Here is a 12,325-nt window from a genome sequence, read left to right as displayed (position 1 = left end):
CTAGGAAGATTATAGGGCTTCTCAGGAGGTGCTAGTGGTAAAGAACCCACCTGCCAATGCAGATGTAAGGGACTTGGTTTCGATCCCTGGGGGGATAAGATCGCCTGGAGGTGACCATGGCAACCCACTCCAGTATCGGGCTGGAATCCCATGGACAGAAAAGCCTGGTGGGCTACAGTCCATAGAGTCACAAAGAGTCAGAGACGACTGAAGCCACTTGGCATAGCACAGCATAGGAAGATGATAAAAAGTTTAAGCTGCACGAAGTATCATGGAAAAGCCAAACACCTCATGATACACTTAACATGATGGATCCCCCAAAGCCCAAGGAAGAAGTCACAAGTGATCCTTGGCCTGGGGGAAAAGATGGACAGCGAAGGAGCCACCTGAGATCACTCCAAATGACTCTCAGTACAGGAGTCAGGACACCAAAGCAACAGGATAAACAAACACCAGGGTTGCGGAGAGAACCAAGCCTAGCACAGGTAAGGCAGCAGGCCGCACCCCCGGCCCCAGCCCATGCTGACCCAGCACTTTTCACTGGGAATCTGGTGTGGAACGGTCTCCGTCAGTAACAGTGTCACTAGCACATGGCTAACGGTAGCTGAGCGAGACCCCCTGGCAGGAAAAATTCTATTAATGGTGTGTAATGGCTTCTCTTAAAACTGTAGTCACAGCCTTGGTGTTGTTCTCAGAATCTGTAGATTTAGACCACACCAGCTCCACTTGATTCTCATGAAATTCGGATGAAAGGAACACATAGCTTGATGTCCTGTGAAACATGTTACCTGTCTACTAATTGCCATTTCCAATTCAGGGTAACCCGCCTTGTCCAGAAGAATATTTGGGAAGAGATCTTCAATCAAACTCAAAAATAAAGGTTCATCCTCATCAATCTCAAAAAGAAAAGAAGAGAAATCAGACCAACTCTTTTGGCACAAGCACAGCAATATTAGGCAAACTGAAAATGAGTAATACATCTCAGATTACTTTATCACAGCCAGTAATAAATAAAATACCGCCACTGAAGTTGAGAGATATTTTCATCATGTTTCCCATGCATTAAAAATTAGTTTTTAAAAGGGAGGAAAGGTAGAGAAGAAGAGGGAAAAAATAAGAAAATAGAAGGAAAGAAAATACTGCCTATGTGACAACTTTCTGTAAAATAACCAGTTTAGGGAGTTACTACATAACCTATAATTTCTTATTTAAATGAAAAAGAATTCTTCAAATGAAACACAGCAGCAAATTCATGAAATGAAATTCGTTTAATTCATACTTTTACTATGAAAAAATATATCGTCAGTATAGATATAGATTCACTGTATATAGATTCACTGATAACCAGATGATTGATTATCAGTCTCAACTGTGAAATCAAAGAATGTGAAATTCTACACACTTGCAAAATCTTACATACAATTTCCTGCCAAAGTCTACTTTAAAAAAGGTGGGATTATAGCTCTAAAACTCAAAAATTTCAAGGTATCTGGAAACTTAAGACGTAGATTTTTTTTAATCCATTTTCATTCTATTGGAATAGACATGTTAGACTAGATATGAGCCGCCACAGAAATTACTTCTGAAAAAATGTAATTTAAAGTCATGCTCTATGAAATTTAAAGTGCTTCATCTGATAATTAAGCATTTTAAATGAGATCTTTAAATAAATATTTCTAAATCTCATTTGCGCTTAAACTGAAATTTAAGCGGGTGGAACAGCTCCATCTGTGAACCTCACCAGTTTGGAAAGATTCATATCTCGCAGCACACGCATGACGATCGTGGACTCCGTATCTGTGGGGCTGGCTCTCTTGGCTGCTCCCAGGGTTCGCAGAACTGACAGAATATTACGCAGACCAAAGTCATAATGGACCTGAAGAATATGAAGAACACTGGGCTTATTTTCAAAATTAAGTTACCCATGGCAACTGTACAAATTTAACAGATGCATAATGAATAAATGCTGATTTTCCTTTTGAACACGTGTACAGATAGTAGAGCAATAAATCTTTTTTATCAATAACTTTTTCTTTTTAGGAAGTGGAGAATACCCAGAAAAGCCCACTCCCCTGTGTCATCACTAATTTAAGCCCTTAGATCTGAAAACTATTGATAATAGACAGATCTTGACAGGGAGAAAGGAGTAAACTTCCTCATGGAAAATACAGGTTACCTTGAGCCCTTCTTAAGCCAATTATCCACAAGAAAATGTCCTCATATCTCAAAAACTAAAATTTCGAACCAGAATTAAACTGTGACCTCACTCATGACCATCATATAAGATTAAAAGATAGGAATATCAAAGAGAAAAAAAAAAAAAAAGTAGGTAAATTCCAGGATTACCCAAGTCAGTGAGTGAAGTTGTTCAGTTGTGTCCGACCCTTTGTGACCCTATGGACTGTAGCCTATGAGGCTCCTCCATCCATGGAATTTTCCAGGCAAGAGTACTGGAGTGGGTTGCCATGTCCTTCTCCAGGGGATCTTCCCCACCCAGGGATCGAACCCGGGTCTCCCACGTTGCAAGCAGATGCTTTTACCATCTGAGCCACCAGGGACGAAAGGGAGTAACAATAAGGACAAATTAGAAAGCCAAGCCCCCAGCTTTGTTGGGGCTTATTGAACTTTTATAAATATATGTCAAGAGGTCAGCTTTGTTGACCTCTTGACATATATTTATAAAAGTTCAATCACCCAAAATTTTAGCACATATAAAGCAAATAATTAAAAACCAATTCTCCAACCACCATAGGAAACAGTATCTCTGGCAATTCCTCAAAACTTTTTTAAATAGAACCACCATAGGATCCAGCAACCCCACTTGAGGGACTATATCCCAAAGAGTTGAAAGCAGAGTCTCAAAAAGATATTTGCACACCCATGTTCATAGCAACACTATTCACAACAGCCAAGAGGTGGGAGCAGCCCAAAGGCCCATCGACAGATGAATGGATAAACAAAATGTGGCATATACAGAAACTGGAATGATATTCAATCATAAAAAGGAAGCAAGTACTATCACATGCTATACCATGAATGAAACTTGAGGACATTATACTAAGTTAAATAAACCAGTCACAAAAAGACAAATACCATGCAGTTCCATTTGTATAAGATATCTAAAGTAGTCAAATACATAGAAACAGAAAGTTCATTGGTGGTTACCAGGGAAGGAGAGAGCGGAGTTTTTTAATGGGTATAGAGTTTCCATTTTGCAAGAGAAAAAAGCTATGGAGGTCTGTTTCACAACACTACTGAAATGTACACTCAAAAATGGTTAGGATGATAAGCTATAAAAATGTTACATTTTTTATTGTTATTCAGTTGTTAATGGCCTGGAGCACACCAGGCTTCTCTGTCCTCCACTGTCTCCTGGAGTTTGCTCACATTCATGCCCATTGAGCCAGTGATGCTATCTAACCACCTCATCCTCTGCTGCCCCCTTCGCCTTTTGCCTTTAATGACTGTATTTTTAATCATAATTTATAAAAACCTACAGAAAAAAACATTATCTGCTAATTGGAAGCTGGTTGCATCACTTAATACCAATCATCTGATGGATAGGGCACATAAAAATACTCAGATTGATCTCCTGCCTTCAAAGAGTTTAAGTTCTAATCCTCAATAAAAGAAACAAAACTGGAGCCTATTATACAGAGTGAAGTAAGCCAGAAAGAAAAACACCAATACAGTATACTAACGCATATATATGGAATTTAGAAAGACGGTAACAACAACCCTGTATGAGAGACAGCAAAAGAGACACAGATGTATAGAACAGTCTTTTGGACTCTGGAGGGGGGGATGATTTGGGAGAATGGCATTAAAACATGTATAATATCGTATAAGAAATGAATCGCCAGTCCAGGTTTGATGCAAGATACAAGAAGCTTGGGGCTGGTGCACTGGGATGACCCAGAGGGATGGTATGGGGAGGGAGGTGGGAGGAGGCTTCAGGATGGGGAACACGTGTATACCTGTGGCAGATTCATGTTGATATATGGCAAAACCAATACAATATTGTAAAGTAAAAAAATAATAAATAAATAAAGCTAAGAAGCATAAAAAAATAAATAAATATCTCTGTCTTTTAAAAAAATAAAAATATGTTACAAGGAAAAAAAAAGAAACATAAGCAAGCTTGCATAAAAGTAACAATGACTTAAAATTGTTGGTGGGTGGAATTAATTAAGGAAAGTTTTCCATAATAAGACTTAGTTAAATCTGCGGGCATGAAGCAAGATTCACAGGCTGTTGATCAAGGGCTAATTGTTTTGTATACATGGACTTGTATCATTTCCCAATGACCTTGTGAACAAGGGCAATAGGAATGAAGGAAACAGATGTGAAATTAGAGGACAGGGCAGGAGTTAGTGATGTGGGAGTTTTTCTACATACAAGATACAGCACAGAAAGTAGAAGACAGAGTAAAGGGGACTTCCCAGGTGGCACAAGAGTAAAGAATCCACTTTACAATGCAGGAGACTCAGGTTAGATCCCTGGGTTGGAAAGATCTGCTGGAGTAGGAAATGGCAACCAACTCCAGTATTCTTGCCTAAGAAGTCCCATGGACAAAGGAGTCTGGTGGGCTACAGTCCACAGTGTTGCAAAGAGTTGGACATGATTGAGTGGCTGAGCACAAGCAAAAGAAACTAAGGGTGTTTTGAGTGAGAATTGAATTTAGCTGAATCTGTGGGTGTAAGCAATAATTTAGATTCAAAGAAGTTTGAATTAGAGGTTCCTCAAAACCATGAGGACACACAACACTTTATGATAAATGTATAGGTGGGATAAAGAGCAAACAACAATATGCATATTTCTTTGTCTCTTAAATCAATTCAGATAGTATTCACTTCATCTCTAGGCTATAAATATTAATTTCTTCAAATGTGCTTAATAAAACTATACATGAAAAATCATTTTTGCAATGATACCATTTTCTACTTTGTACCAGGAGCTACTTTCTCAACAACCCCAGTCTACAATTTTCTTGTTTTTTTAATTTTTATTTTATAGTGGAGTATAGTTGATTTACAATATTGTGTTAGTTTCAGGTATCCAGCAAAGTAATTCAGTTTTACATATATACATGTATCTATTCTTTTTCAGATTCTTTTCCCATATAGGTTATTACAGAATATTGAGTAGGGTTCCCTGTGCTATACAGCAGGTCCTTATTTGTTATCTATTTTTCTATATAGTAGTATGTATATATGTTAATTCCAAACTCTTAAGGTATCCTTCCCCCCACTGTTCCCTTTTAATTACCATAAATTTGTTTTCTATGTCTGTTAAGTCTGTTTCTGCCTTATAAATTTGTTCATTTGTATAATTTTTTAGATTCCACATATAAGTGATATCATATGGTTTTGTCTTTCTCTCTCTGACCTAACTTGGTACAGTCATCTCTATGTCCATCCACGTTGCTATGAATGACATTATTTCATTCTTTTTTATGACTCAACATCTTCATTGACTAGGCTAAAGCCTTTGCCTGTGTAGATCACCACAAACTGTGGAAAATTCTTAAAGAGATGGGAATACCAGACTACCTTACCTGCCTCCTATGAAACCTGTATGCAGGTCAAGAAGCAACAGTTAGAATCGGACATGGAAAAATAGACTGGTTCCAAATTGGGGAAAAAGTATGTCAAGGCTATATATTATCACTTTGCTTATTTAACTTCTATGCAGAGTACATCATGCAAAATGCCAGGCTGGATGAAGCACAAGCTGGAATCAAGATTTCCAGGAGAAATATCAATAACCTCAGATATGCAGATGATACCACCCTTATGGCAGAAAGCAATAGGAACTAAAGCCTCTTGATGAAGATTAAAGTGGAGAGTGAAAAAGCTAGCTTAAAACTCAACATTCAAAAAACAAAGATGATGGCATCCTGTCCCATCAATTCATGGCAAATAGATGGAGAAACAATGGAAACAGTGACAGACTTTATTTTGGGGGTGCTCCAAACTCACTGTGGACAGTGACTGCACCATGAAATTAAAAGATGTTTGCTCCTTGGAAGAAAAGCAATGACAAAACTAGACAGCACATTAAAAAGCAGAGATTTTACTTTGCCAACAAAGGTCCATATAGTCAAAGCTATGGTTTTTCCAGTAGTCATGTACAGATGTCAGAGCTGGACAATAAAAAAGGCTGAGTGTCGAAGAATTGATACTTTCAAACTGCGGTCCTTGAGAAGACTCTTGAGAGTCCCTTGGCAGCAAGGAGATCAAACCAGTCAATCCTGAAGGAAATCAGCCCTGAATATTCATTGGAAGGACTGATGATGAAACTCCAATACTTTGGTCACCTGATGCAAAGAGCCAACTCATTGGAAAAGACCCTGATGCTGGGAAAAATTGAAGGCAGGAGGAGAAGGGGACAACAGAGGATGAGATGGTTGGATGGCATCACCAACTCAATGGACATGAATTTGAGCAAACTCCGGGAGATGGGAAAGGACCGGGAAGCCTGGTGTGCTGCAGTCCATGGGGTCGCAAAGAGTGGGACACAACTGGGCAACTGAACAACAACAAATATTGCATTATATATATATATATATATATATATATATGTACACTACATATTTCTCCATTCCTCTGTGAATGCACATTTAGTTTGCTCCCATGCCTTGGCTACTGTAAATAGTGCTACAATGAACATTGGGGTACACGTATCTTTTCAAATTATGAATGTATGCCCAGGAGTGGGATTGCTGGATCACATAGAAATTCTAGTTTTAGTTTTCTGAGGAATCTCCATACTGTTTTCCACAGTGGCTGCACCAACTTACATTCCCACAAACAACATAAGAAGCTTCCTTTTTCTCCATACCCTCTCCAGAACAGAATAAAAATGTTCATCACTCAGTCATACCCAACTCTTAGCGACCCCATGGACTGGAGCCTACCAGGCTCCTCCGTCCATGGGATTTTCCAGGCAAGAGTACTGGAATGGGGTGCCATTGCCTTCTCCAGCCTAAATACATAGGGACCTTCAGAATCTCACACCTGCTTAGAAAGCTGTTCTTCACACAACTTGTAGAGTGTGAAAAACTTCCTGGCCAAAACAATGTTGTCAATAAAGCCACAACTGGCCAGCTTCACCCTGATGATAATCTGCCGGTCAGGGACCATCATGGCCACGGAGCGGAAGTTAATCTTCAAGTTTTCGGGGAGTTCCTGCCGCCCAGCGTAGCCAGGATTCTGTACAGAAAATAAAACCGAAGGATGAATGATACAATCATGGGGTAACAAGTGCAATACATCAGCATAATATTAAAAGATTCATTATGCACATACAGCAAATCTGGAATGACAGCTGGAAAATTCATTTACATATCTCACTCTCCTTTTAACTGGAGAGACTAAGTCATGAGTTATTAATATGAGTTCTGTTTATCACCAAAGGCTTTCAAATAGGAGTGAAAATTACACTCCGAATCCCCATTCATGGAAAATAAATGACAGGACAAGGGAGAGACATGAAAACTGTGATCAGAAGGCTGAAGCTCAGTAGCTCTTCTTATGGTTCCTTACCATGGTTAGAAAAAGCCCAAATTCAGGGTTCATAGTTACATTATCTCCATCAGTAAAAATAAAAGAGTTTTTATGCTCCTTTTTACATGTCAGAATAATGGAAATCTGCTGGGCTGCAACGGAGAGAACTGGTAGATCGATACGGTTAAATTCATCAAAACAACCCCAGGATCCAGACTGTGCCAGTCCTTAGAAGGGAAATTAAATAGAAAAATCCAATTAGTACATCCAATTAGAAAGTCAAGAAAAAGAGCCTTATGCAACTGCCAAGACAAGCCAGAATTAAATTTGTTCAAACAAAAAGTTGAACAAATAGATCATATATTAAACGCCCCTGAAATAATTTGCAATGTAACACTTTTTAGCAATGCAAACACCCAATCTGCAGGGATAAAGGAACAGCACAAAGGCGAGTGATATTGACATTTGACCCACACAACACTGGAAAGATTCGGGTTTTTCCAAAAGTTTTATAAAGTTGGAAAATGACACTAAAATGCAGCCAGTTGTTGAAAAATAAATCTTAACAAGATAGTCCACCTTAGCTTACATTTTTCAGCGAATAAAAAAATATAACCCTCACCTTTAAAAATCCGTCCAAGTCCTCGGAAATCCATCTGATCAGAACAATTGAAAACCACGACGTATTTCCCAAGACACCGTCCCATATCTTTGGTCGTTTCTGTTTTTCCTGTTCCTGCAGGACCAGCGGGGGCACCCCCCATGCTCATGCCCAGAGCTTGAGCCAGTGTGATGTAACACCTGGAAGGATACAGGAACCACTAGAACCACACCACTGGCAGCTGAAAGAGGCCTCGGAGGCATCACAGTGACACGATATTCACACAAAATTTAAAAACGAAGATCCTGCCCATTGTCGCCACTTAACCTTTCCAGAACCTCACCCTAAAGTACACTTATCCTTAGGTATATTAACATGTGTTGAGGAAACGGCAGTAGTCTAAGGTCAAACACATTTGAAAACTCTTAAAGATATTCAACAAGATTCCTTATGATAATGTATATTGACAATTTCCAGTTATGAAAAAGCATACATAGGATTTCCAAAAGTTATTTGGCAACTTTTTCACAACTACCTCGAGCATCTAAATAAGAGTATTCTAGGAAACAGGGCCTGGCTTCCCCGGTGGTTCAGAGGTAAAGAATCCACCTGCCAAAGAATCCACCTGCCAATGCAGGAGATAGGAGTTCAATCCCTGGGTCAAAATCTCCTGGAGGAGGAAATGGCAACCCACTCCAGTACTCTCACCTGGAGAATTCCATGGACAGAGGAGCCTGGTGGGCTACAGTCCATGGGATCACAAGGAGTCAGACATGACTGAGTGCACACACACCACACACACACACCACACACACCACACACAAAGTAGATTAATCCCTTTTTGAATCTAAGAATATATAATTTGACCAACATGAGAACCAATGATCACAGGAGATTTAAATCACACATTGCTAAATAATCACACCATAAATTTATTTCTGGGAGCATCTACTAAACCTGCAAATATCTTCTGCTGTATCGTAAAGTACGATATTAACAAATAAAAGATTCTGGTGAGAGAATCAAGAATGCCTGTGAAGGAAAACAAAGGAACTGATAACTTGCCAATGAATCCTTCAGTTTCCCAGCATCATCCACCGCTGCAAAAGGAGGTAATCTACAACAGAATGCATCTGAGGGCTTTCTGATGGCCAAACTCAAAAGCTTTCATCTGGACTTGAAAAAATATTTCAAAGAAAATGAAGTGATTGTCCAGCAATAAAGCATGGGAATGAGCAGCGAGCACACCCACTGGAAACCCCTAGGGTCTCAACTTTATCAGATCTGGGTTCGTAAAAAGACAAGTAAATGACTCAGTCCTGAAGCAATAAATGAGCCTGGATTCACAGAAGGTAATGTGGATGTAAAACCAGAAGGATGCCTGATCTCACTTTGATTCTGCCTTTCAACCCAAGGTCTTATCTTTCCTCTTGAACTTTTGTTATCCCTTCAGAGCAGTCTCTGTAATAACAGCTAACATGATGTTATAATAGCTCTGACTGTTAGAGGATGCACACTGACTGAAACCGCCCTCCCTGGCCAGGCACCATAGTAACCATTTTTGTGAGTTATTTTATGAAAGGAGGTCCTGGTAAGAAACAGGGAACTAATAAGCCCCCACCAATGAGAAGAGTTCAAGAAAGGTCAAAAGGGGACGCCATGTGTCTGACCACCTCTCAGAATCCTCCTCTCTGGAATCCATTTTGACTGAACAATGTGGACACCACCAGAAAGAACCCTGAGTCAGAATGATTGCTCAAAGACAACCCAAAAGCTAATCCCATCACCATAAAACTCAAGACTGTGAGCCACGAGGCAGAGCGGTTCTCCTAGGTTCCCCTACCCTACTGCTCTCCACCAGACACCATCCCAATACAGTCTTTTGCATTGTCAGTATGTGTGTCTCCTCAGACAATTCATTTCCAAGTGCTAGGCAAGAGCCCACTCTCAAGCCATAGAAGGGGTTTTCCTTCCTTCAACACAACTACACCATGTCATTTAAACCCCACTGAAGTTGAACAGTTCTATGAAGACCTACAAGACCTTTTAGAACTAACACCCAAAAAAAGATGTCCTTTTCATTATAGGGGACTGGAATGAAAAGTAGGAAGTCAAGAAACACCTGGAGTAACAGGCAAATTTGGCCTTGGAATACGGAATGAAGCAGGACAAAGCCTGACAGAATTTTGCCAAGAGAACTCACTGGTCATAGCAAACACCCTCTTCCAACAACACAAGAGAAGACTCTATACATGGACATCACCAGATGGTCAACACCGAAATCAGATTGATTATATTCTTTGCAGCCAAAGAAGGAGAAGCTCTATACAGTTAGGAAAAACAAGACCAGGAGCTGTCTGTGACTCAGATCATGAACTCCTTATTGCCAAATTCAGACTTAAATTGAAGAAAGTAGGGAAAACCACTAGACCATTCAGGTATGACCTAAATCAAATCCCTTATGATTACACAGTGGAAGTGAGAAATAGATTTAAGGGACTAGATCTGATAGATAGAGTGCCTGATGAACTATGGAATGAGGTTCGTGACATTGTACAGCAGACAGGGATCAAGACCATTCCCATGGAAAAGAAATGCAAAAAAGCAAAACGGCTGTCTGGGGAGGCCTTACAAATAGCTGTGAAAAGAAGAGAAGTGAAAAGCAAAGGAGAAAAGGAAAGACATAAGCATCTGAATGCAGAGTTCCAAAGAATAGCAAGGAGAGATAAGAAAGCCTTCCTCAGAGATCAATGCAAAGAAATAGAGGAAAACAACAGAATGGGAAAGACTAGAGATCTCTTCAAGAAAATTAGAGATACCAAGGGAACATTTCATGCAAAGATGGGCTCGATAAAGGACAGAAATGGTATGGACCTAACAGAAGCAGAAGATATTAGGAAGAGGTGGCAAGAATACACAGAAGAACTGTACAAAAAAGATCTTCACGACCCAGATGATCATGATGGTGTGATCCCTCACCTAGAGCCAGACATCCTGGAATGTGAAGTCAAGTGGGCCTTAGAAAGCATCACTACGAACAAAGCTAGTGGAGGTGATGGAATTCCAGTTGAGCTATTTCAAATCCTGAAAGATGATGCTGTGAAAGTGGTGCACTCAATATGCCAGCAAATTTGGAAAACTCAGCAGTGGCCATAGGACTGGAAAAGGTCAGTTTTCATTCCAATCCCAAAGAAAGGCAAAAGAATGCTCAAACTGCCGCACAATTGAATTCATCTCACATGCTAGTAAAGTAATGCTCAAAATTCTCCAAGCCAGGCTTCAGCAATAAGTGAACCATGAATTTCCAGATGTTCAAGCTGGTTTTAGAAAAGGCAGAGGAACTAGAGATCAAATTGCCAACATCCGCTGGATCATTGAAAAAGCAAGACAGTTCCAGAAAAACATCTATTTCTGCTTTATTGACTATGCGAAAGCCTTTGACTGTGTGGATCACAATAAACTGTGGAAAATTCTGAAAGAGATGGGAATATCATACCACCCAACCTGCCTCTTGAGAAACCTATATGCAGGTCAGGAAGCAACAGTTAGAACTGGACATGGAACAACAGACTGGTTCCAAATAAGAAAAGGAGTACGTCAAGGCTGTATATTGTCACCCTGCTTATTTAACTTCTATGCAGAGTACATCATGAGAAACGCTGGACTGAAAGAAACACGAGCTGGAATCAAGATTGCCGGGAGAAATATCAATAACCTCAGATATGCAGATGACACCACCCTTATGGCAGAAAGTGAAGAGGAACTAAAAAACCTCTTGATGAAAATGAAAGAGGAGAGTTAAAAAGTTGGCTTAAATCTCAACATTCAGAAAACTAAGATCATGGCATCAAGGGAAATAGATGGGGAAACAGTGTCAGACTTTATTTTGGGGGGCTCCAAAATCACTGCATATGGTGATTGCAGCCATGAAATTAAAAGACGCTTATTCCTTGGAAGGAAAGTTATGACCAACCTAGATAGCATATTCAAAAGCAGAGACATTACTTTGCCAACAAAGGCCTGTCTAGTCAAGGCTATGGTTTTTCCTGTGGTCATGTATGGATGTGAGAGTTGGACTGTGAAGAAGGCTGAGCGCCGAAGAGTTGATGCTTTTGAACTGGTGTTGGAGAAGACTCTTGAGAGTCCCTTGGACTGCAAGGAGGTCCAACCAGTCCATTCTAAAGGAGATCAGCCCTGGGATTTCTTTGGAAGGAAT

General features: G+C 39.9%; 1 protein-coding gene across 2 annotated transcripts in view; it reads right to left on the bottom strand.

Annotated features, from left to right (window-relative positions):
• The window catches only part of DNAH5 (dynein axonemal heavy chain 5), a 323,884-nt gene that overhangs the window by 151,062 nt on the left and 160,497 nt on the right, over positions 1-12,325 (bottom strand). For both annotated transcript variants that reach the window (XM_061393864.1, XM_061393863.1), the window contains exons 36-40: positions 8,131-8,309; positions 7,548-7,735; positions 7,020-7,214; positions 1,742-1,876; positions 789-896 (exon numbers count right to left, since the gene is read on the bottom strand). In XM_061393864.1, the coding sequence (XP_061249848.1) occupies positions 789-896; positions 1,742-1,876; positions 7,020-7,214; positions 7,548-7,735; positions 8,131-8,309 (805 nt within the window). The remainder of the gene's footprint in view (positions 1-788; positions 897-1,741; positions 1,877-7,019; positions 7,215-7,547; positions 7,736-8,130; positions 8,310-12,325) is intronic.

The sequence above is a fragment of the Bos javanicus genome, chromosome 20 (assembly GCF_032452875.1).
Source record: "Bos javanicus breed banteng chromosome 20, ARS-OSU_banteng_1.0, whole genome shotgun sequence".
In the NCBI taxonomy this organism is placed as follows: domain Eukaryota; kingdom Metazoa; phylum Chordata; class Mammalia; order Artiodactyla; family Bovidae; genus Bos; species Bos javanicus.
The sequence above is the reverse complement of the archived record's forward strand: the minus strand, read 5'-3'. Positions and strand labels throughout refer to the sequence as shown.